The sequence below is a fragment of the Chanodichthys erythropterus genome, chromosome 18 (assembly GCF_024489055.1).
Source record: "Chanodichthys erythropterus isolate Z2021 chromosome 18, ASM2448905v1, whole genome shotgun sequence".
In the NCBI taxonomy this organism is placed as follows: Eukaryota; Metazoa; Chordata; class Actinopteri; order Cypriniformes; family Xenocyprididae; genus Chanodichthys; species Chanodichthys erythropterus.
In genome coordinates, this window is record NC_090238.1 from 29388573 (window position 1) to 29413892 (window position 25320).

At 35.4% G+C, this 25320-nt stretch overlaps 1 protein-coding gene across 1 annotated transcript; it reads right to left on the reverse strand.

Annotated features, from left to right (window-relative positions):
- Positions 1 to 653: 653 nt before the first annotated feature.
- Positions 654 to 25133, reverse strand: hspa4l (heat shock protein 4 like). The gene is made up of 19 exons (XM_067366716.1): positions 24791 to 25133; positions 22770 to 22827; positions 22523 to 22663; positions 21709 to 21831; positions 21519 to 21618; positions 15984 to 16117; positions 15631 to 15875; positions 15247 to 15323; positions 15005 to 15156; positions 14515 to 14621; positions 12664 to 12797; positions 11251 to 11447; positions 9831 to 9908; positions 8854 to 8988; positions 6118 to 6243; positions 5804 to 5911; positions 3363 to 3482; positions 2544 to 2705; positions 654 to 1577 (listed from the first exon to the last, which is right to left on the reverse strand). Exons 1-19 carry the CDS (start codon positions 24895 to 24897, stop codon positions 1401 to 1403), a joined length of 2481 nt encoding a protein of 826 aa, XP_067222817.1. The 5' UTR covers positions 24898 to 25133; the 3' UTR covers positions 654 to 1400.
- Positions 25134 to 25320: the final 187 nt, after the last annotated feature.

A 25320-nucleotide genomic window follows, 5' to 3' on the forward strand; every position in this document is an offset into this window, starting at 1 on the left:
GTATATACTGTATATAATTTATTACATAAATAAAAATATTTTATATATAAATATAACAGATTTTTCTTAAATATAGACATGAATGTGTTTGTGTATATTTATATATACATAATAATTATACACAGTACACACACATATATTATGTAAACACAAACTTTTATTTTGGATGTGATTAATCGCGATAAATTTTTTGACAGCCCTCATTTTTTTTATGATTTAATTATTACCTCTTCATCAACTCACTAACCCCAATTTGTGTAAAGTTATTATGCATCAATTTAGAAATATTTTGTGGCTCATTAATTACTCCAACAAGTAATACAAATTGAGCAAACATCTCTTATTATCGGAAAAAAGTATATTCGTCAGTTTAAATAAGACTGCAAGTTTGTAAATAAGGAAAACAATTTGTATATCCTTTGACTTATTTAAATCTAAATTAATTAAACTTATTTAACTTTAAATGAATACAATGCATTTTTGCCTGTATGTTTTGCAAAAAATAAATAAATAAATAAAAGTTCTAACACTTTTTCTATATATTTCTAACACTTCTACAAACCTTCCTGTTCTTATAACTATAGAATTACACTTAAAATCTCTCATATAAACTGACACAAACATTAAAATGGCAACAAACGCATTCAGTCATAAAGGCATGTTTTATTATTTGTGATCATCAAACCTCAAGACTTGATATGGGACTGCATGAAAACTGGGAAAAAAGGTAATGACCGGCTCAGTACATTCTACTTTCATATGACACTACGGAGCTGAAAGCATTGCAATGTCAACAATAGGAGTGTACCTATATCTAAGCACCCATAAATTCAAATTACTAAAATAATATTTACAGGCTCTAAACAACACATCCTTTGGAAATTTATATTTTAAATACAAATATAAACCATATATTTATATGTATTGCATACATATTTGCTTGTTTCCCCTCAATCTTAACGATTGATCGAACAGTATTTTGATTCATGTTCCCATAACAAGTTACCGTGTGATATGATTCACCTCAAAAAATGCCTTTGGCTCTCCCAGAATGCAAGTATCACATTGTTTTAGGGATAGCTTTTTGTTAAGAGCGGCAGCATCGTTTCAGCTACTGAACTACATCTATTCTATATGATCCTATCATGGACGTCCAATCCCGGACTGAGTTTCGAATACAGCTGCAACATTCAAAGGACAGCCTGTCCTGATCCCTTAATAGGTACAAGAGAAAAACCAACAGAGGAGCAGACTTCAACAAACAGATGCACAAATACAGCCAACTGAGTGGTGGACACAAAGAGAATGGTTCCAGCTATTGGTTCAGTGTAAGTTGAAAAGGTTTAATGGTGGCTTAAGTGAGAATGGCAGCAGAATCAGATGGTTGAGTGTGGAAGAGCTCAGTCCACCTCCATCTCTCCAGATGGAGGCTTTGTCTGCTGATTGCCTTTGCTGTCAGCACCTTGCTGCGCCGTGGGGCCGTTGTGTGCCCCGTTGTTTTTGTCTCCCTCTTCTACGGGCTCCTCTGTTTTGGGTTTGGGTCGGTTGAGGACAGGATGGCAAATTTCCTCTAGCTCCTACAATTCAACACAGAGCAGATGGATTAATTTATTAAATTATGCAGTAGGTTAGACTATTGTCAGCCAGTACCAGAATATAAGGATTCTTTATGGGGAACTATTTTGCATCATAAATAATATATATATATATATATATATATATATATATGAAAATGTATTAACTTTTTTTTTTACATGAATTAAAGGGAGTAAAACAATTACTGTGCTACAATGATGTATGAATACTTTAAAAATTACATTTAAATATTTACTGTATATATTTTGCATTTAAGTAATGAAATTAAAAGTTTTCACATTATAGTAATGAATTTTTTTTTATTTTTTTACTTTAAATTTGCATAAATGAATGACAAAAACAAATACTACCACAAATGTATAAATATTTCTAATTAATATTAATTATTAAATAAAAATTTGTAGTATACTTAAAATATACAAAAGGTATCAATGTAGTTATGTAGGACTTTTATTTTGACAGACGGTCTAGTTCTTTGTTCTACTATAATTAAATATTGTATATTTGTTTTAGAATAATGACAATTTTTTTTACATTACTGTAATGAAAATTTGCGAGAAAATTGTCACAATGTGGTTCAAATTTTGGCTCTAAAACACTCCTCTGTTCTGAAAAAAATTGGAACCAAATTTTTGGATTTGGAACCAAAAATTATTCAGACACTTTGACCTGACCATGTTTTGCTCAAGTGTTATCTGACATAATTAAGATTATTTTTTTCTGACACAGTTTAGCTCTGAGATCTTGTCATATTTTATTACCATTTTTTAAACTATAGCGAATATAATAAATATAATAAATAAAATATAATGTATTTTTTTGTAAATGTCAGTTAGCTATGTTTTCATGAGATTTAGTCATATTCATTCTCAAAGAAACAGGTGTGATCATTCTAATGACAGTGAAAAATTTCATTGCAACTTTATGGGAAAGCTAGACAAACAAACCTGAATCTTTTGAATGATCTCTGCTACTTTGACTGCTGGGTCTTGAGCGATGGTGAGTTTGCTCTGGGCGTTCATCTTCGCATTCATCCAGCCTAAAGCTTCATTTACACTCTTCTCAACAACACCCATCTCCTCAGTGCTCAAGTGTTGGTAGCGCTCGTCCTGTTGGTCAAATGGCAGACATTTCCACAGTATTTAATGCATCACAGCTCCCATTCATTTCAATAATATCCTTTTCAGTGCTAAGTGTACCTCAGCATTACATTACCTTTAAGTGCATCAACATTGATGATAAACAATATGACCATCAACAATATGTGAAGGAAATTAATGTGAAATGCTCTTAAAAATAAGTGAGCCAATCTGAACAATGCTAAAGATTAAGATTCAGTCATAAACACAATTAGTCTGACAAATACATCACTATATAATGACATAAATGACCAAAACAACTGATATAAAGATGGTCACTTGAAACTTCATCTAATATATTAAAAAAGAAGAAGAATTATAAAGTGAATATGTTCCCTAGAGAATAGTGGGAGACATAACAAGGTAAATTAAATAGCTTGTATATGATGAAAAAAAAATGTAAGCTGCGAAAGTAATTAGGCCAGTAGATATTTGGAGATATCCCAAAATATAACCCATTAACGTCTGTAAAAAAAAGAAGAAGAAGAACAAAAAATGTTTCACATCATTCTAATGCTGCTAAAAACACAACAGGCTGCTTTATAGTTACAAAAACAAAAGCTTTTTTAAATCAATTAATATTAACAGAACTACACAAAATCAAAAAAGTATGTAATTACAGCTTACCTTCTGTTTATACATGTCCACTGCCTTCATAAAAAGCTGAAGTTTCTTGCCCAGCTCATCAAACGCTCTGGGTCGGCCCTCGTGCTCTCTGTACCGCTCTTCAATGGGCTCACCAAACTTCTACAAAACCCCAGAAAACATTTTCAGTTGAGGTTTTCATTGGAAGAACTGACACTCATGAAAAACAAGCACACTTAAGTATACTTTTAAAAAGAGTACGTATTAAAGAGATAATATACTTTAAAGAAAATATACTTAAGTGCGAACTGAATATGTCTTCAGACACTTTATTAGATGTTAAATGCAATGGAAATGTATTCTAGTTTAAATTTATAATAAATTCATTTAGCTGAACACTTAAATAGGACTCAAGTATATCTTTATATGTCATTTCATAATTAAGGCAAGGCAAGGCAAGGCAAGGCAATTTTATTTGTATAGCACATTTCATACACAATGGTAATTCAAAGTGCTTTACATAAAAAAAGAATAATAAAAATAGAACATAAGGAATAGAAATAATTTTGCTATCTGGATGGAAGAGCTAGGAAGTCTCAGGGAGTTTGTTGTTGTTGTTGTTGTTGTTGTCGTCCATCAGAGTTGGATCTAAACAGATCCATTCATCAGAGCAGATCAGAATGGATCTTCCTCATCCAACAGGACTGCTACCTGTTAAGGCACTTCAAACTGATAAACATAGTTTCAATCTCCCCTTTTGCCAAGAAACCTCAAACTCCACCACACAGCCCTAATCCCCCTTCCGGAGATATCTTACCAATGGAACGCAGTTCAAATTTTCCCTTTGGAAATTTCCCCCTTTGGAAAGTGTCCTGACTGTAATCCAGAGATATCTTAACCATGCACTACAGCTTAAATTTCCCCATGGTTTGTCAAATTTACCAAATTTTAACCTAATCAATTTCTTCCTAATTCTCCCAGCTCTTTCAACCAGACAGCAATAATGCATTAAAAGTCAGAATAACAAGATGATACATAAAACATATAAAATACATTAAAAATGAAATAAAAACAGGAAAAGCAATTAAAAGAATAAAAAGATAATACGTATAAAATAAAGTGCAAACAATTACTCATATTATCTTTTAAATATGGGTAAAGTGCAATGCCGATTGTACTGAAAAGTATTTATGAAACTTGTATGTCATTTATTTAAATTTAAAATTACACATTTGTAATGACGTTTAAATGTAATATTGAAACATGTTACAGTTCAAATAATACTTTACATGTGCTTTAGTATGTTAGTACACACATCAAAATAAGTGTACTTCTTTAAAGCACAACAAAGCATTATTAAAACAATTATTTCAAATACACTTTAAAACCAAAATTGTAATTGTGTTAAGAAACAGTCATGAAAGTGTACCCTCTTTAAGTACGCTTGAGTGGCCTTTTAATAAACTAATATTATATTTTCCGAACATACCGCTTTTTTTAAAGATACACTTTTAAAGTGCCTCTATTATGCTATTTTAAAGGTTCCTAATTTTGTTCTGGAGATCTTCAAAACGCTTTAATTTTCTCATAATAGTACTGATCTGAAAATGATTCGGTCTCTCTAAACCCCTCCTTTCCGAGGGTCTACTCTGCTCTGATTGGTCAGACGGCCCAGTCTTTTGTGATTGGTCAACCGCTTACAGCGCTTGTCAAAAAAGAAAAGCCATTACCATGTCTGAATTTAAACTCTGGATCTTCATCAGCGCTTGATAAACAGTGATACAAATGATGGCATCAGTTTTTCAGTATCGGTTCCAGCATAAGACCTCATCCTTTTGAGGTGCAGCTAAGTGGATTTGCAGAACTGAAAACAGCGTCTTCTCAACATTTTGACAACTCGAACCAAACTCTTCCAGGCCTCAGTGTTTGAGGGCAGGTCAAAGTAGATGTTGTTCACAGGCAGCCAATGAAGACCATAGACTGGCATTATACATATTTGTTGCGTTGTTATGTAGGTATGTAAGAGGAAGTGAGACTGGAATTGCTGACAACTTATTTTAGCAGTTCAGAATCGATTCTTTCTTTTAGGAGACAATAGCTTTACTTGTCATGCACTTTGATCTTTAAAACTTTGCAGAACTTTTACATTCACAAACAGCTATATTACACACTGCATGAAAGGTAATATTTGAAAAAGCATAATAGGGGCACTTTAAGATTAGAAGTAAACTACAAGTGCACATTCAATACAATTAAGCACACTTCTTTGTCGCAAGAAGAAACCATTGCCTACATGATATCCATTTGTTTAGCAAAAAAACGAATTACCGAATTAAATTAAATCATGCTTGGAGAAAAATATTAACCAAAGAAAAGTATAAAAGATATATGTATATAAAAGAATAATTGTATAAACAGTTAGAAATAATGCAAAATGTCACAACTGTAGAACATACACATGACCTGAAGACTAAAACACCTACTTTGAGTTCAGACAGTTTGTCTTGATAGATTTCTTTCTCCTGGTCCTCTCCTTCTTCATACAGCCAGTTCTCTGTGTCCTCAAGCATTATGGTGAGCTGGTTGCTTTCCTGCAAAAGAGAACATCAACACACATACATTATAAGCCTTACCTGTGCTTTGTTTTGGTAGCTATATTTATTTGTTTATATTCTGTTTGATTTGTAAAATGATTTGATATTCTCTGAATTGCAGAATTGAGGCAGATAAAACATAAGCTCCCTATTGTCTTGTCTGAGAACATCAGCTCCGGATATCAAAGAGATTATGTGCTCACATCTTCAGTGACATATTTCTCATAGATGCCACACAGTTTGTCTCGCAGGTCGTAAACATATTCCTCCACACCATTTTTAGCATCATTCCTCTCCTTTTCCAGCTTGTCTTGTATGATCATTTTTTTCTGAAAGACAGAATGGAAAGAAAACATTCACAAACTGGATCATTGAAACTTTCCACCCTTTTCCCTTTTCATTCACACAAAAATTCTCAAACACTGTAATTATCCACATGGGACAGTAAACATACCCTTGTGACAAGAAGTGCACTTACTTGAATGTGGATTTGTTGTGTACTTCAAATCTTAAAATGATAAATATATATATATATATATATATATATATATATATATATATATATATATATATATATATATATATATATATATATATATATATTATAATTTACTTGCAGATAATATATTAATGAATAAGTGCACTAAAAGAGAGTACACTTTCATGATATGTTGTAGTTATCAGTACACTTATTTTGCTGTCTTGACTAACATACTCATGTAAAGTTTATAATTTTATTCAATATTACATTCATTGTATTTCAGTGTACTATACTAATTATACTATACTAATACTAAATTGCAATGTCATCATTACAAATGTGTAATTATATAATTACAATTATAAGTACAGTGGCATGAAAAAGTATGTGAACCCCTTGCAGAATCTGTGAAAATGAGAATTATTTTAATAAAATAAGAGGGATGATAAAAAAATGCATGTTATTTTTTGTTTTGTACTGTCCTGAGTATGATATTTTACATAAAAGATGTTTGCATTTAGTTCACAAGACAAAACAATAGCTGAATTTATTAAAATAACCCCATTCATAAGTATGTGAACCATTGATTCTCAATACTGTGTGGTTACCTGATGATCCACGACTGTTTTTATGTTTTGTGATGGTTGTTCACGAGTCTCTTGTTTGTCCTGAGCAGTTAAACTGAGCTCTGTTCTTCAGAAAAATCCTCCAGCTCCTGCAGATTCATCAGTTTTCAAGCATTTTTGCATATTTGAACCCTTTCCAGCAGTGACTGTAGGATTTTGAGATCTGTGTTTTGGACAACTAAGGGACTCAAACTCAACTATTAAAAAAGGTTCAAACATTCACTGATGCTCCAGAAGGAAACACGATGCATTAAGAGTCGGGGTGTGAAAACTTTTGAACAGGATGAAGGTGTCACAATCTTTCTTATTTTGTTTAAATATTGTATATTGTATTATATATTGTTTTTCATTTAGTACTGCCCTTCGTAGCAACAGAAGATACTTGCATGTTTCCCGGCAGAAAAATTAAGTACAATTTACCTTGATATTTGAATTCAAAAGTTTTCACCCCTCGACTCTCAATGCATCGTGTTTCCTTCTGGAGCATCAGTGAATGTTTGAACCTTTTTTAATAGTTGCGTTTGAGTCCCTCAATTATCCTCAGTGTGAAAAGATGGATCTCAAAATCATACAGTCACTGCTGGAAAGGGTTCAAATATGCAAAAATGCTTGAAAACTGATGAATCTGCAGGACCTGGAGGATTTTTCTGAAGAACAGAGCTCAGTTTAACTGCTCAGGACAAACAAGAGACTCATGAACAACCATCACAAAACATAAAAACAGTCGTGGATCCTCAGGTAACCACACACAGTATTGAGAATCAATGGTTCACATACTTATGAATGGGGTTATTTTAATAAATTCAGCTATTGTTTTGTCTTGTGAAATAAATGCAAACACATTTTATGTAAAATATCTTACTCAGGACAGTACTAAACAAAAAATAACATGAATTTTTTTATTATCCCTCTTATTTTATTAAAATAATTCTCATTTTCACAGATTCTGCAAGGGGTTCACATACTTTTTCATGCCACTGTAGTCCTACTCAAGTGGGTCAAAAAAGCACTCTGAAGTTCAACTAACTGTATTTAAATTTAAACTATAATACATTTTCATTTAATTGCAATGAACATGCAATTAAGTGTCCGAAAACATTCACTCCACACTTAAGTATACTATTTTAAAGTATATTATTAATTCATGTAATAATATTAATTATATGTTTAAAAGTATGCTAAAGTGTACTTATTTCTCATAAGGGTATATTTAGACAAAATAAATATTATTGTAACATTATTGAATCTGTAATTCAAAACCTCCGGTATGGAGACAAAAAAGTGCAGCCAAACATTTAATATTTTGTAATGCAAAGGGATATTTTAAATAAAGCTGTGATGCCAAAGCTAGCCTCGATTAAAAAGCTTTATATTGTGAGATTACACACTACACAAAAAACAAATTGAGTATTTATTTTCTAATGATAAAGGGCATTAGTTTAATGCCTAGAGCTGTGCTGTTGCATCACTGACGTAATGATCTACTAATATCTTTTCCCTGTGGTCTGAATTGAGCTGTGTCATGGATATTTAAATCCCTCATACGATTTCAGCAACATGCAGAGAACAAGATACAGTCAGTTCTGCTGGCAAGTGTTATGAACAGGAGCTACAAAGAGACTAATATAATGAGAACATATAACCAAAATGCATACTGCCTAAAAGTGCAGAAAATGGAGCCCCGAGTTGAGATGGGAATCAAAAATGCACGGGGTGGATGATTCAAAAGAGGACTTCTTTGAACTGAGCTGAGTTAAACTAATCGTAACACTCCGCATGTTCTCCAGGGAAATGAGGCAGACTGAACGTGAATGGAAAAGCACTAGACTTGCCTCATATTCAACAAAGTTGTTGAGCACATCTCGATCCAGCTGTCGGGTGGTGTTGGACAAAATGGGCAGATCAACACTCTTCACCTTTGACTTGGCTTTGCTACTGCTTGCACCTTGATCTTGTTTATCACCATCCTTTAAGAAAATAAGAAAATTGAAAAGATATAAGCAAAATACACAAATATCAGGAAACACACTGCCATTAAAGGGGTCATATCAGAAGAGAGATGTCTAAAGTACCGACTTCGGTGCCAAGTCGGTACTGAATTTTTAAAGATTTGACCACTGTTGAGCGGATTCATAAACACCTCTGATTGGCCATTGTGTTGACGCGCTCATCAGATATGTCTGTGATTGGCTTCACGGATCAACGCTTCAAAAACGTTGTAAATAGTTATCAATGACGCTCTTCACCGAGTGTTTACACAGATACACACAGGAGCTTTTGAAAGCAGGCATCTATCGCGGACCAGTCCACTGATAGACGCCTGTTTTCAAACACGCTCACTTTCAAAATGCTTTCAAATCCAAACACTCCCATGCCTTGATCATTGTAGCCAATCACAGATATATTCGATGACCCCATGAACACAATGGCCAATCAGAGGTGTTTACGAATATGCTCAACAGCGCTCAAAGCATCACATTTTTTAAATTTCAGTACCGATTGGTACCGAAGTCAGTACTTTTGAAAACTCTATATCAGAGAAATCAAATTGTTTAACTATTAATTTCAGAAACCACAACTTATTCCACAGTACAGAAAGACTATCTATTGAAAATAAGCTACAAACATTAGATAGATAGATAGATAGATAGATAGATAGATAGATAGATAGATAGATAGATAGATAGATAGATAGATAGATAGATAGATAGATAGATAGATAGATAGATAGATAGATAGATAGATAGATAGATAGATAGATAGATAGATAGATAGATAGATAGATAGATAGATAAGATGTAAATTGTACCTTGCTGCCAGAATTATTCAGTCTTTCCTCTTCAGTGGGCTGTTCTCCTTGGCCTTCCTGGTCCACCTGCATTTTATTCTATTAACAAATGTGTAAACACAGCGTCAGTGATGTAATCCTGCAGCTTTACTATCCATAAATTCATTTAAAAAAAGCTCACAGCGCTAAAAATTTTTGCTTGTTTTGAATATTCTTCATAAACAGGGGACCATTGAATAGCTGAGGCTGAGAGCCATAGAAATCATTACAATTCAGACTTCCTCCTCTCGCATTCACAAAACAAATGAAACAAAAGCAATGCCATGAATGAAATGAATAAAAAGGCATGTAACTGACCTGAACTAAGCCACCAACCCCAAACTTTTCAATGGTAGTCTATTTAATTTTTAATAAATGCATACACTATCAGTCAAACTTTTTAACACACTGACTTGATGTTTCTTATTATGTAAAAAATTGTTTGCTCAAAATACTTGATACTATTTTTTAGACAAATTTAAATACAGTGCATAGTATTATGTACTGATTGATTGAATGAGGTCATAATTGTGCGCCAGGCCATCTTTTGGCCTAGTTTATAAACCGTTGTACCAAATTACAGCTGTTGAAGTCATGTCAGAACCCTGGTAAGCTAAATAAAGTAACACCCAACAAAAGAATGACAATCCACCTCCTCCAGGACAGAGATGTCATTTTCAGTGCCGAGCGCAAATTAGTTACAAAGAGCAAAAGTAATGCTAATGTTGTGCCTGTGTATATAATCATTTTCCACAGAAGAAAGAAAGCCTTACTGTATTGGAACAACATGGAGATGGCAGAATTAGCATTTTTTGGTTGAACTAATCATTTCTCTATAGTCTTGTCAACAGCGGAATAGCCACAAAACTAGAATTAGATTCATTTGTTATAACATGACTGAACTTTTTTTTGCTGGTCAGTGTCTCCAAAGACTATAGAATAACACAAAACATGTCACTCGTATTGTTTTGAATGGGAGAAAGTGTAACGCGCAATATGGCGGAATAAGTCCCGCCTTCTAAAAAGAGCCAATCGCCGACTGGTAAAGTCATCGCGTCACTGCAGCGGCCGTTAGAATCACCGGTTTCTATAGAAACAGTTAGCACCTCCGAAGAGACGCGCATTTAGGTCTGCGCATGCGCATTAGCTTGATCCAGCCTGAAAAATAGGTTTTTTTGTCATGATTCGAGCGTTTAAAACTAAATTTATGAGCCGGTTCCTGTTAGATTTCATTGGTGATTTTAAATATGAAATTTAATCATAAGGTTAGCGAAAAGTTTTGGAGAATTTGAGTGTTTCCCCATTCAAAGAGATTGCATGATGCCCATGATGCCCGAGAGGCGTTTCAAAGATGGCTGCCGAGTGAAATGACTTGTCTTAAAAGGACTTTGGTGTCTCTTACCTGTTCTTCCTGCCTGCCCTCATTCTGTACAGTTGGCTCTGTGTCCATCTGCACATCCTCGGCCTCTCCTTTCTGCTTCTCTATCAGAGAGGCACTGGACACGCTGAAGATGCCGTGCACATTCACACGCACTTTCACCTTGACCTTTGAACTGTCCCCATCAAGTTGTGGCACAACATTCTGGACGGTAAAGCGGCCTGACCACAACAGAACAACATGGTAATCAGAACCAGAATCAGACAATAATAGTATTAGTATGGCAGCATCAGAAACTAATGATGCCTTGGGGGCAAAAAAGTCACCAAAATTAACAATATGCCCCCTAAATTCAAGATAAGGGGTCAAAAAACACACAATTAAACTAAATCTATTACGGCTCGAGCTTCCGGAAGAGGTTTGATCTTGTGCGTCATTCAGGTTCAGTTGAGCTTCTGCTTATGTTCACTGATGCAAGTGAAAGCCTAAATTAAATTTGTTCATCATCTAAAGTGACTGTCTCTCTTTAGAAAATTTCTGCTCGATTCATATGGATTAGTTTTACGATCTCTTTATGAACTTTTTGAAGCGTCAAAGTTTCAGTTGCAAAGGCAGTCTATGGAAGGAAATCTGATAGCATTCTGTCATCGAAAAGATCTTCATTTGTGTCCTGAAGATGAATGAAAGCCTTACAGGTTTGGAACGACATGAGGGTGAGTAATTAATAACAAAATTTTCATTTTGGGGTGAACTAACCCTTTAATGTTAATTTCAACATTTACTAAAACATTCTTAAAATCAAAAGTTGTGTTTGTTAACATTAGTTGATGCACCCCGACCTAACATGAACAAACTATGAATAAATGTATTGTAAAGTGTTACCGAAAGTTCTTTTGCAAGTGTTGTCCACCTAACAATTAAATACAATAAAACATACACTGGCACATGGAAATCAATCCCAGGGGGCAAATAAAGTTAATTTCTGACCCTGTCATATGGAAAGTTAAGGTAGACCTACACACACTCAACAGACACTCAGTATTAAGAGATGTGATGGGAGTTAGAGCTTTAGGGACGTCATGTCTCAGTCCTAATTACCTGGCTGTTAGATGTATTTTGACACCTCTGTGACACCCCCAACCCTAACCCACTTCAGTTAATGTGTTGAAGATATAACAGGTGCTCGGACACAATGGATCACAATGCTGAGGGCATTCTTAATCAAATGAGGACATGAATGTCTATTTAAGGATCCCCTGGGCTTCGCACCAGAGTGATTGGTCTCATTTTGGTCGTAAATTAGGCTAGACTAAAACTCAAAGTGAATCATTTTATATTTATTTATAGATGTTTAAATAAAGTCTGGTTTCAGAATGCCTTTACAGAATGTAGTCAACATGATACTGAGGATACCACACAACACACAGTAATACACACCTATTCTGCTATCTGGATAGGGCAGCTCATGTGGAGAACTATAGAATGCTTCCAGGTCAAAAGGTTCCTTCTTGTGAAAGGTGATGACTTTGGAGAAAGGTGCTGCATGGTTCTTATTGTACACCTCACATTCCCTGAAGATGGAAAAACAACAGTTAGAAAACAAATTCAATATAAATTATTTTTAATTTGTTTATAATTCATGTGCCCTCATAATATTTTATCGAAAACATTAATGTCCCCTCCCCCTCATGACAGTGAATGTCGAAGTGTGCACCAGCACAAGGGCTTGGCAATAAAGTTGTCCCATGGCCAGACAAGTTTCAATTTGTCCTTTCCAACTATCTGTCACTCATTTGAAACTATCGCAGAAATTAGCAAACATCCAAAATCCAATCAACTCCGATGGACAAAATCAAGTCCCGTCCTAAAATTGTTTTCTAGGATATATGTCACAATAGGAAAGAAAAGACTATTACAGTTTCATTTAATAGTTTCAATTTCTTTAAGAATACATTTCTTACTTTAGTTCTAAAAGAAATATTTATTTATTTAAATGATCATTAATATTTTTTTATTAAATTATGAATAATTACATTCATATTTAAATTAATATTTAAGGGGTTTCAAATATTATAACATTATATTACATTATTATACAAATTAATTCAACAACATTTTGTCATTATATATATTCTAGCATATTTTTTAACATATTAGATGCTATAGTTCATACAAAAAGATCAACACCTCATATATTTCGCACAAAAAGGTTGTTAGATGGTTGATGGTATTGTTATTATATATATATATATATATATATATATATATATATATATATATATATATATATATATATATATATATATATATATATATATATATATATATATATATATATATATATATATATATATATACAGTCAACAGTCAAACCAAAAATTATTCAGACATTTTTGATATATTTTTACTAGTGGGTGCAGGACACTATAGTTCATTTATGTAAGTGAGGATAGAAAAATAAAGTAAACTGTGACATATTATACCCAAATATTCCAGTAAAATTGATAAAAATTAGGAACCAAAAATTATTCAGACTCTTTGACCTGACCATGTTTTGACATAATAAAGATTTTTTTTTTTAAAGAGTTAATCTCTGAGATCTTGTCAAATTTTATTACCATTTTTTTTAAACTATAGTGAATAAATTGAATTAATGAATGAAATGTTCAAGGTATCTGAATACATTTTGGACTATATATATATCTCTTGACAATAAATTTATCCATCTAATAACCTTTTTGTAACCTTTTTAACATCTAATAGAGTATTATATATATATATATTATGTGAGTGGTGCTGCCACAGTGCTAAACTGGGTCGTCGTCTCTACTGCATGTAGCTGCTACAGTGATTTTTAGCACATTACTATGAATTTGCTAGGATGATATGGTTGGTTTCTAGCATTCGCTGGTCTGTGTTATATTCTCATGCCTAGATGGCTTAGGTCCCTTCTGTAGGTCTTTTTATGGCCCACCAGGTGCAAATGAAAGTGTGATTGCCAAGAAATGTAATATCACACCTCTCCTCAATAAGCCGCACGATCTGAGGTATCATTCACTGGAACCAGTTATATGTTGATGTTCAATTCTTGGAGGGTTTGTGGTTTGTTCAAAACCTTAACTCTAAGCACGAGCAATAGCAATACTGATGTGTGCCTTAGTGAGCACTACAAAATAAATGATGACTTGGTAAAGAGAATAACTGGGACACAGTGTACTAATTCAGATATGTGCACTGGATTCACGGTTTATAATGGCTTCGGTTAAGTCAGAATGAGAAGGCTCTTACCCAACACTTTCATCAGTCTGAGACTTCCAGCGAAGAGTAATCGGGAAGGGAACCGCGTCTGTAATGGAGAACTCTCGGACTTTGAAGGCCGGAGACAGGATTGCACACTTACGCACAAAAACACACACACACACAAAATAAACATTTCTGTATATACAAGCAAATGCAGTTACATAAGCTGTCTAAATAGGGTATTACTGTAAGGAATCAGAGACAGCGTTGGATGGTAATCCATGCATGCATCACACAGATTTCATCTTGTTTCTACACCTCTCCCACAGAATCCATTACCTCCCCAGGGAAGTATTGTTCAACAACTGTTCAGTATCACAGCCTCACACTGTTCACACCTTTGCTGAGTCTGTTCTGACATCTATTACGCCTGTTATCAAGGCCATTTTAAGTGCTTTAGTCAGATTATGGTCATGCACCTAATTTTTTAATGAGGCTTTATGACTTTTATGGCTTTAAGGATAATGGCACGTTTTACCTGTAATGCACATCCACGTGCTACAGCCTCGTCTGCGTTCAGTGTGGTGCTGATGTCTTTACAGAAGAACTTTGAGATTTTCTCCTTTATGGCTGGGATTCTGGTAGCTCCACCCACCACCTCAATGGCATAGATCTCGTCTCTGCTAAGCTCTGTACCAGGATGAATACAAATTAGGAATGGATTTAAATTTCACATCTGTGATAAATGATTTCTTTGGTGAACCGTCTGCTGCTACTTACTTGATTGTTCCATGACCGATTTCAATGGCGCCTCCACTTTCATCAAGAGCTGAGCGCACATCTCTTCAAACTGAGCCCTGTGCCCAATCACAATAACATATTTCTGCTCAAACCATCAATCCAACCTCAAAAGAAAAATTATCATTTTGTATTAAGCCTGAAATGTTTCATTTGCATATATTTAATTTCACAACACTTTGGATCTACTTACGACAGTCAATAACAACTCTAACCTTACCTCCCTAACCTTATCCATATCACACCTCAATAGCAGCAAAAGTTTTTGCAATGCAATATGAACACAATACAATTACATTCTTTTGACGTACATACATAGTAGAATGTTGATATATTTAAAGAGTGACCCTCTGTTTTTGGAATTACCTGTTCATTTTGCCATGGACATCAATGTCATTCATGAAGCACTCAATGTTGAGAGGGAGATCAGAAGAGTTTGCACTCATGAGTTTCTTCAGTTTCTCACACTCCTGATAGAGCCTTAGAAGGGCTCTTGGGTTGTCTTTAACATTTAGTTTGAAACGGTTTTTGAAGTCTTCACAGAAATACTCCACAAGTATTTCATCAAAGTTGCGTCCGCCTAAATATGGGTCAAATGCTGTAGCCAACACCTGAAACAATAAAAGGTTTGATAATATCTTTGAGAATGGCTTTGTAATGGATTAAGCATTATATTTTGAAGCAAACATATCTCACAAAAGGATATGAATAATACAGACCTTCAATTTCCCCTTGTTAAAGGAAGCAATGGAGACTTGATAAGATGAGTGCCCAATGTCAACAAACACAACATTACGGGGTTTCTCCTCTGGATTTGGCAAGTCCTGTTTATAGATGCCGTAAGCCAAGGCCACTGCAATAAGAATAAAATGACAAATTGTAAAAAGGCCTTGTGGACGGTAGTACTAGACAAGAGGTGAAAATAATTCTAAATGTGGTTCATCCAAATATTCAATTAACATTATAACCAACAATTCTGTCTTATATATTGCACAATTATGTATTCTAGCAATAATATACAGTGGGTACGGAAAGTATTCAGACCCCCTTCAATCTTTCACTCTTTGTTATATTGCAGCCATTTTTCTAAAATCATTTAAGTTAATTTTTTTCCTCATTAATGTACACACAGCAGCCCATATTGACAGAAAACACAGAATTGTTGACATTTTTGCAGATTTATTAAAAAAGAAAAACTGAAATATCACATGGTCCTAAGTATTCAGATCCTTTGCTCAGTATTCAGTAGAAGCACCCTTTTGATCTAATACAGCCATGAGTCTTTTTGGGAAAGATGCAACAAGTTTTTCACACCTGGATTTGGGGATCCTCTGCCATTCCTCCTTGCAGATCCTCTCCAGTTCTGTCAGGTTGGATGGTAAACGTTGGTGGACAGCCATTTTTAGGTCTCTCCAGAGATGCTCAATTGGGTTCCGGTCAGGGCTCTGGCTGGGCCATTCAAGAAGAGTCACAGAGTTGTTGTGAAGCCACTCCTTCGTTATTTTAGCTATGTGCTTAGGGTCATTGTCTTGTTGGAAGGTAAACCTTCGGCCCAGTCTGAGGTCCTGAGCACTCTGGAGAAGGTTTTCGTCCAGGATATCCCTGTACTTGGCCGCATTCATCTTTCCCTCGATTGCAACCAGTCGTCCTGTCCCTGCAGCTGAAAAACACCCCCACAGCATGATGCTGCCACCACCATGCTTCACTGTTGGGACTGTATTGGACAGGTGATGAGCAGTGCCTGGTTTTCTCCACACATACCGCTTAGAATTAAGGCCAAAAAGTTCTATCTTGGTCTCATCAGACCAGAGAATCTCATTTCTCACCATCTTGGCGAACTCCATGCAGGCTTTCATGTGTCTTGCACTGAGGAGAGGCTTCCGTCGGGCCACTCTGCCATAAAGCCCTGACTTGTGGAGGGCTGCAGTGATGGTTGACTTTCTACAACTTTCTCCCATCTCCCGACTGCATCTCTGGAGCTCAGCCACAGTGATCTTTGGGTTCTTCTTTACCTCTCTCACCAAGGCTCTTCTGCCCCGATAGCTCAGTTTGGCCGGACAGCCAGCTCTAGGAAGGGTTCTGTTCATCCCAAACGTCTTCCATTTAAGGATTATGGAGGCCACTGTGCTCTTAGGAACTTTAAGGGCAGCAGAATTTTTTTTGTAATCTTGGCCAGATCTGTGCTTTACCACAATTCTGTCTCTGAGCTCTTCAGGCAGTTCCTTTGACCTCATGATTCTCATTTGCTCTGACATGCACTGTGAGCTGTAAGGTCTTATATAGACAGGTGTGTGGCTTTCCTAATCAAGTCCAATCAGTATAATCAAACACAGCTGGACTCAAATTAAGGTGTAGAACCATCTCAAGGATGATCAGAAGAAATGGACAGCACCTGAGTTAAATATATGAGTGTCACAGCAAAGGGTCTGAATACTTAGGACCATGTGATTTCAGTTTTTCTTTTTTAATAAATCCGCAAAAAATGTCAACAATTCTGTGTTTTTCTGTCAATATGGGGTGCTGTGTGTACATTAATGAGAAAAAAAAATAACTTAAATGATTTTAGCAAATGGCTGCAATATAACAAAGAGTGAAAAATTTAAGGGGGTCTGAATACTTTCCGTACCCACTGTATATATCAGTTAATTAGCAATTACCCTCGCACACCTGCAGGTAATGGATAGGTGCGTAGGAGAAAGGACCAAAAAAAGTAAAAAATAAAAAGAAAGTCCCACACACTATTAAAGCTTAGAAAAGTATGAAAATGTCTTATTTATCATGACGTTTCAGTCACATGATCTTCATTTTTAAGCAGTAATATACATGAAATACAAAATATTTTACACATAATAGTGTTTTTATGAAAGTAACATTTGCACACAGTAATGACTAACAATGAAGATTTTCTGGCCAAGATAATGTAAGTAGTATATTATTTATATTATAGTATATAATTATTTATAACATTTAACTATTATAACATTTTGTGGGCATTTAGTATTTTATGGTATAATATAGTATAATGGGTATACTACTAAGCTATGCCAGTTTCATGCATCTCATATCACTTAGCAATCTCTTTCTTCTAGCATAATCCAATAATTTTATTTATTAATTTATTTGGTAAACATCTGAAGCAAACAAATGAGAAGAAAAAACAAAAACTGAACATACAGTACATAATTGTGTATACAATTGAGTTGTTTAGTTGCCAGCAGAACACCAGCTTCAGACAAACAATGACACTCAAAACTGTCCTGTTACTATAGCTAACATTACAACAACAGCATATTTTGGTTCTGTGAAACACAGCAAAACCAGTGTTACTCATGTATGGAGTAGAAACAATGCAACTTCTGTGTCCATTTTCAGGCCTTCCCACTTAGGTCTGTCCAGCACTGGAAAGCTGTTCTAATATTAACGCGGGTCCTAAAGCTCTTGCCTGATCATAACCCTTCTTTTTCCAGTAATATTTGACCTTTTCTCTTTTGTGATGTTTTTCAGCCATCTCTCTCTCTCTAGAGTCTTTTTTCAAATCTCACTCTTGCTCACTCTCTCTCCTCCCCCATCATGAGTTGACACGCCCCTACTGCTGATTGGCTACAAGTGTGTTGTGGTACTCGGTCCAATCCATTTTCAACAGCTTTTCTCAGAAATTGCTTACTGCTAACTAAATTAAAATGAGGTTACAATATGGCCACAATTTAAGTAAAACAAGGAAACAAATTAGTATAACATACAGCTACAATTTAACTACAATGAGGGAATGAATTAGTACAAAGTAGTCACAATTTAGCTAAATTAAAATGAAGAAATAAATTAGCACAACATGGCCACATTTTAACTAAGAAGAGGGAACAAATTAGTTCAACGTGGCCACAATTTGACTAAATTAAAACGAAGGAATGAATTAGTGTAAAATTACCACAATTTAAGTAATATAAGGGAACAAATTAGTACAACATGACCACAATTTAAAATAGAAAAGCAAGGAAACAAATTAGAACAACGTGGCACTGGCAAGTTGTTGGAATTTGTTTGTTTTAATAAAATTGTACAATGTGGCCATGATTTAACTAAAACGAGGGAACAAATTATAACAACTTACATTCCTAAGTCGTAATTTTGTGATAACCTGCTGACTGTATATTATGCCTTACTTAAAGGTGCCCTAGATTCAAAAATTGAATTTACCTCAGCATAGTTGAATAACAAGAGTTCAGTACATTGAAATGACATACAGTGTGTCTCAAACTCCATTGTTTCCTCCTTCTTATATAAATCTCATTTGTTTAAACGACCTCCGAGGAACAGGCGAATATCAACATAACTGTTATGTAACAGTCAGGATCATTAATATGTACGCCCCCAATATTTGTATATGCCAGCTCATGTTCAAGGCATTACACAAGGGCAGAACGTCTGGATGTGCACAGCAGAATCATCAGACTAGGTAAGCAAGCAAGGACAATAGCGAAAAATGGCAGATGGAGCGATAATAACTGACATGATCCATGATTACATGATATTTTTAGTGATATTTGTAAATTGTCTTTCTAAATGTTTCATTAGCATGTTGCTAATGTACTGTTAAATGTGGTTAAGGTTACCACCGTTTCTTACTGTATTCACAGAGACAAGAGCCGTCGTTATTTTATTATATTTTCATTTTCAATCTCTCCAACAGTGTGTAATGATAGCTTTAGCTACATTCAGAATCAAATGTAAACATCCAAATAAATACTATACTTATGCGATTAGACATGCTGCATGATGAACACTTTGTAAAGATCCATTTTGAGGGTTATATTAGCTGTGTGAACTTTGTTTATGGTGTTTAAGGCAAGCGCAAGCTCTTGGGGCGTGGAGCACAAGATTTAAAGGGGCCGCGTACCCTGAATCGGCGCATTTATAATGATAGGCAGTTAGAAAAATTAATTTAAAAAAAAAAACTATGGGGTATTTTGAGCTGAAACTTCACAGACACATTCAGGGGGCACCTTAGACTTATATTACATCTTTTGAAACATTTTCTTTGGCACCTTTAATTGTGGTTGGTGTCTGAGTTACTATTTATGATGACTAATCAAATGCACTTGACTTATTTTGTTTGTAGTAGATAACACGTTGCTTAAACATGTGGCCATGAAGAAGACTCTCCACAGTCAAACAACTTGTACATAAAACAAACAACTGTTTAGCTGCCCAACAGGAGCACTGGCCAGCATCATTATTACTGCAAACACTTACTGTCCAAGATGCTGAAAATAAATAACTAAGGAAACTTCATTACACAAGGGAAGGAAACGGTAATCACTTGTTTCATGAATCATGTACTTGTCAAACATCCCACATTAAATATGCTTCCGTAACATCCTCACACATTCAGCTAGAGCAGAGGATTGACAACCTTAGCAGGGTTAATCACTGTCATGAGAGCAATAGCGAGAGAGAGAGAGAGAGAGAGAGAGAAAAATATGTAGTCATTTTAATTAGCCATTTAAAAAAGCTGAAATCCCATATGCATGTGCAGTATGCCAATCTTCCCTTACAGTAAATCTACATAATAGTCATGCAGCCTGTTTTAGGATGTGTTCACACTTGCCGTTCGGTTCCCTTGGTTCTTTCAAATAAGAAAATACTACATTTAGTCCTAGTTCGCTTAGCAATCACAATGTCATTTTTAACACTGAACATAAAAAAACCCAGCTTTTATGACGTATATTTTGCAAACTTACTAAACATCCAAAACTATGCTGTGTGCTGGGCTAAATGTGTTTGTTGTATGCGCGTACATATGATATATTTGCCAGGTCAGAACTCACAAAGAGTTTAAAAAATGGACCCAGAATTCCTCCGTCACACACACAAACGAAGATCTGCTGCAAGGAGATGGCAGTTCTGACACTTGTAACGAGCAACATTGTGACTATGACAAGAAAAAACAGGTATGCTTGAGCATTCTGTCATTTTTAGGTTCAGATTTTATGACATCACATCCTGTTTTTGGTTCGTTTAGATGTCTTTGGTTCGTGCTGAGTTCAGTTGTTACCTTAAAGTGCTATTTGTACCTTATTTATTGCATTAAAAATTGGTTTTGTTGGTATACATTAATGTATTTAGGTTAACTCAAAGATGTTAAACTTGAATAAAACCAGTTAATTTAGATGTTACCATTAGTAGGTTACCATTTTTTCTGTGTAGTTGTAGATAATGCCAACATAAAAACCATTTTTCAGCTTAATTTTACTGACCTGCTGTTGTGTCATTAATCAGCCTCAAGCAGTTCAGCCCAGCAATCTGAGTTGCATCCATCAGGGATCTCCTTTCAACATCCGTGAAGAAGCTGGGGACCTGGAGAGAACCCAAACATGTCAAAGAGATGTCAAGCATGTCAAATCACTACTGGAAATATGCGAGGTTCAATGATTCACAAGCACTCACAGATATCACACAATCCACCACAGGCTTCTTCAAGGCATGCTCAGAAGTTTCTTTGAGCTTGGTGAGCAACATGGCTGTCATCTGCTCGATGGTAAACACCTTGTCCTCATTCAGGTAACGTACCTGTGATGTAGGTAAATGTATGAAATCTCTGGCACATTTAACATTCGACAAGTTGTTTTTTTGAAGGGGCTATATGTAAGAATTTTTATGTATTAATCGCTTTGCCAATGTGTGAACAGCTTGTAATGAAACTTGAAAAAGAGACCTTCCCCAACTTCCTAGGTTGTCTATAAAAGCCTGTAGACTGATTTTTATGTGAAGAACTGGGGTCGTTTTGGCCGGGAAAATCAAAAGGATGTGTCTTTTATGAATGCTTATACAATGTTCAGGAAAAAATCCACAATGCTATGATCAGATGCTTTCTTAACTACTGTTTTCTCACAGCTGTTATTTTTGTTGTTTTTATTTTGTTATTGAGAGGAAAGCAAGCAGCACGTTTACGTATTCATCTAAACGTCGCTCATTAACTGTATGTTCGTTAACAGTATATTGCTGCAAAGGTATTTTCAACTTGTTTTTACAGAAGAACAAAAAAGAACTTCACCATGAGTATATCGGGACATTGAATCACGTTCAGTCTCTTGTGCATGAGGCTGCAGTTCACTTAACAGCCACTGGTGTCGCTAATAACAAGGGTTGCTGATTTTTACATACAGCCCCCATAAAATAGCCTAGATTTTGGATGGTGGTCTACAACAGCAAAACAGCAAGTGTTTCAGACTGTTGGCAGAACACAGTTATAGCATATTACCTTTATTCCAGCGTTGCCATTGTCCAGTTTGTGAAGGCTGTAAGGCAACTTGGATTTTTCCCCTTGAACAAATGGATCATCAAACGCTCGACCGTGAAACTTCTTAAAGCCATGAACTGTGTTCTTGAAGTTAGTTATGATCTGCAAAGGGGATGTTTATTGATTAATAGCCCACTTAATCTGAGTACTTTTACAAACAACAAAGGTTCAATAAAGTAGAAAGCATGAAATGACTAGCATTTCATACCTGACTTTTGGCAGCATTTCCAATGGTCCGGTTTTTAGAGGCCAGAGAAATGCACGCTCTGTTGGGAAAGATGACATGTTCATAAATGTATCACGCATTTCGGTAATATTTAATTTCCAAACTGATGCATTAAAGAACCTGGGTGAGTAGGGTGTGGATCAGCACCTTGGACAGCATCTTCACTAGTGTTTATCAGAAGCCTTTTCTGAGTCTCAAACTATGTTATGGTGTGAAATAAGCTTTTAAGATTTGAAAAGGCATGTCAAGGTATATCAAGACTGCTAGCAAATGGAGGTCTTCAAAATAATTTCTCATAAGGTGACTTCTGCATTTCATAGCCACTAGAATTATGATAGTGGAACTTATTAGTGGAATTAAGCTATGAACTGAAGAAAAAAATAAAGTTGTATAAACGAGTTGGACTGATCTGTTCAACATGTTCAAAACTGTTTGGTTTGGGTATATTTGGGTGCAACCTCCTGCTGAAATGTATGTTTTCCATGCTATCAATCAATACAAGCCAACATCAGATACAATAATGTGTGAAATGTTAATTCACTTAAAGAATGAATGATATAAGACTACAGGATGTGACAAAAAAAACAACAACAAAAAAAAAGCAAATCAATCACACAAGTCAGTAGGCATTTCGTTTTTCTGTTATTTATAACTACTAATATGAAGGAAATTTTCTAAAAATCCCAAACTATTTCTTTAGAAATTGTCACCTTAATGAACCCAAAACAGGTGAAATATGTAAAGATGAAATTAAAGAGATATATATTAACATTATGTCTCCCTCATGTCTTTCCAAAACTGTAATGACTTTTGTTTAGTAAAATGTTTTTGTCCATACAATGGATGTCAATCGTTATCAAAACCATTTAGTTAGCGACATTATTAAAAATTATCTTCTTTTGTGTTCATTTGAAGAAAGAAATACAGATTTGGAATGACATGAGGGATAGAAAATAATGACAGAGTTTTCATTTTGGGGTAAACTACACCCTTACGAAAAATAATAACATTGATATTGCCTGATTTTTGTTGCTGTAAATCACTACCATTGATTAGGAGCGCAGCTGTAAAACTTTCTACATTTTCTTCTTCCAGGGCATTGTAGCAAAATTTCTGTTTTTCATAACTTTAATATATATTAACCAACACAAAGTATTGAGTTATGGTGTGAAGACAGATGGTTTTTGAGATCATAAGTAAAAAATCAAATGAAAGCTGCATTTGTGTAATGAACATCCTTGTCATCTCTGATTGATTTCAGTGCAAATGTTGCTATATTAAAAAAATGATTTGCAGGTACAGTTGTGCTACCATATTTCCAGAATAAGTGTCATCCATAACTAGTGTTGCAGGATAAACTGAGGATGCGCTAAAGACATAATTCGATTTGAGTAAGCACTGCAGTGACCTCCTACAACACCTCAATTTGACTGATTTCCTTTTAGGCCATTTGTCCAAAAGCCAGTGTATGAAAACACACGGATAAAATACAACAAAATATTGAGTTTTTATTTGGATTATATGTGCTGCCGCGCCCAAACGAGAGTGTCGACAGAACAACCTACACGACGCCGCGGTCACAGTCTCGTGGATTCACCCCATGAAGGGTGTCAGATTATATCGTTCACGTGCAGTGCTCGTGCACGACATGCAGTTTTGAATTCGGGCAACACTTGTGAAAAAGCCACAGACAGTTATTTTAATCAATTTCACTAGCGACTGAATGTTTGTATGGCATGTGGGAATTACACGCCGTGTATCCAAAAACGACAAGCCTTTGTGTTTTCGTATAATAAGCAAGCATACTTTAGCACTGCTCTCAGACAATCATTTATAACACCCATACAGAGGTTAAAGTTGGCTACAGCTTGAAATTTTAATGCAAAATGGAGGTTTAGCATCCCCAACATGCACTGGATCGGGAACACTGCCAGCTAGGCAACAGCAAACGTTGCGTAACAACACACAGCATCATTTTACAGGGATGGCAATGCTATACTTACGGTGTGCATCTGTCACTGTATTCATTTGCAATGGTTTCAATACCGCCGCTCCTGGCAACAGCGATGTAACAGTTCTGGAAACCCACATCAATTCCCACCACAGACATGTTCAGTCCTTATTTCTTTATTCTTAACACCTCCGGTCCAGTTTTAACAGTGCAGCTGGGTGAGAACACAACACCCCTATTCTACAGTATGTGCCTAAGTGCGCTTGTAACCGAGCTAGAAGAATTATACGCTATTATGTAAGTCAGGCTTTTTATAGATAATTCTTCCTCTCTAATCCTAGCAGAGAACGCTTCTACTGCATTCTTGCAGCCTCCACTGATATTCTCAACCGGCAATATGGGTAAACCTGCGCATTTGTTAAGAGCCTGGAATTCAGTCAAACCCCGCCCACAGGTGGTTCTGATTGGCTACTGGACGCCAACCATCAGTTCGATTGGTGCAGCATCCCAGATAAGGACGAAAAATCTAGAACCTCGCGAAAGAAGCTCACATTTTTACGTCACTGGGAATGACCGTGCAAT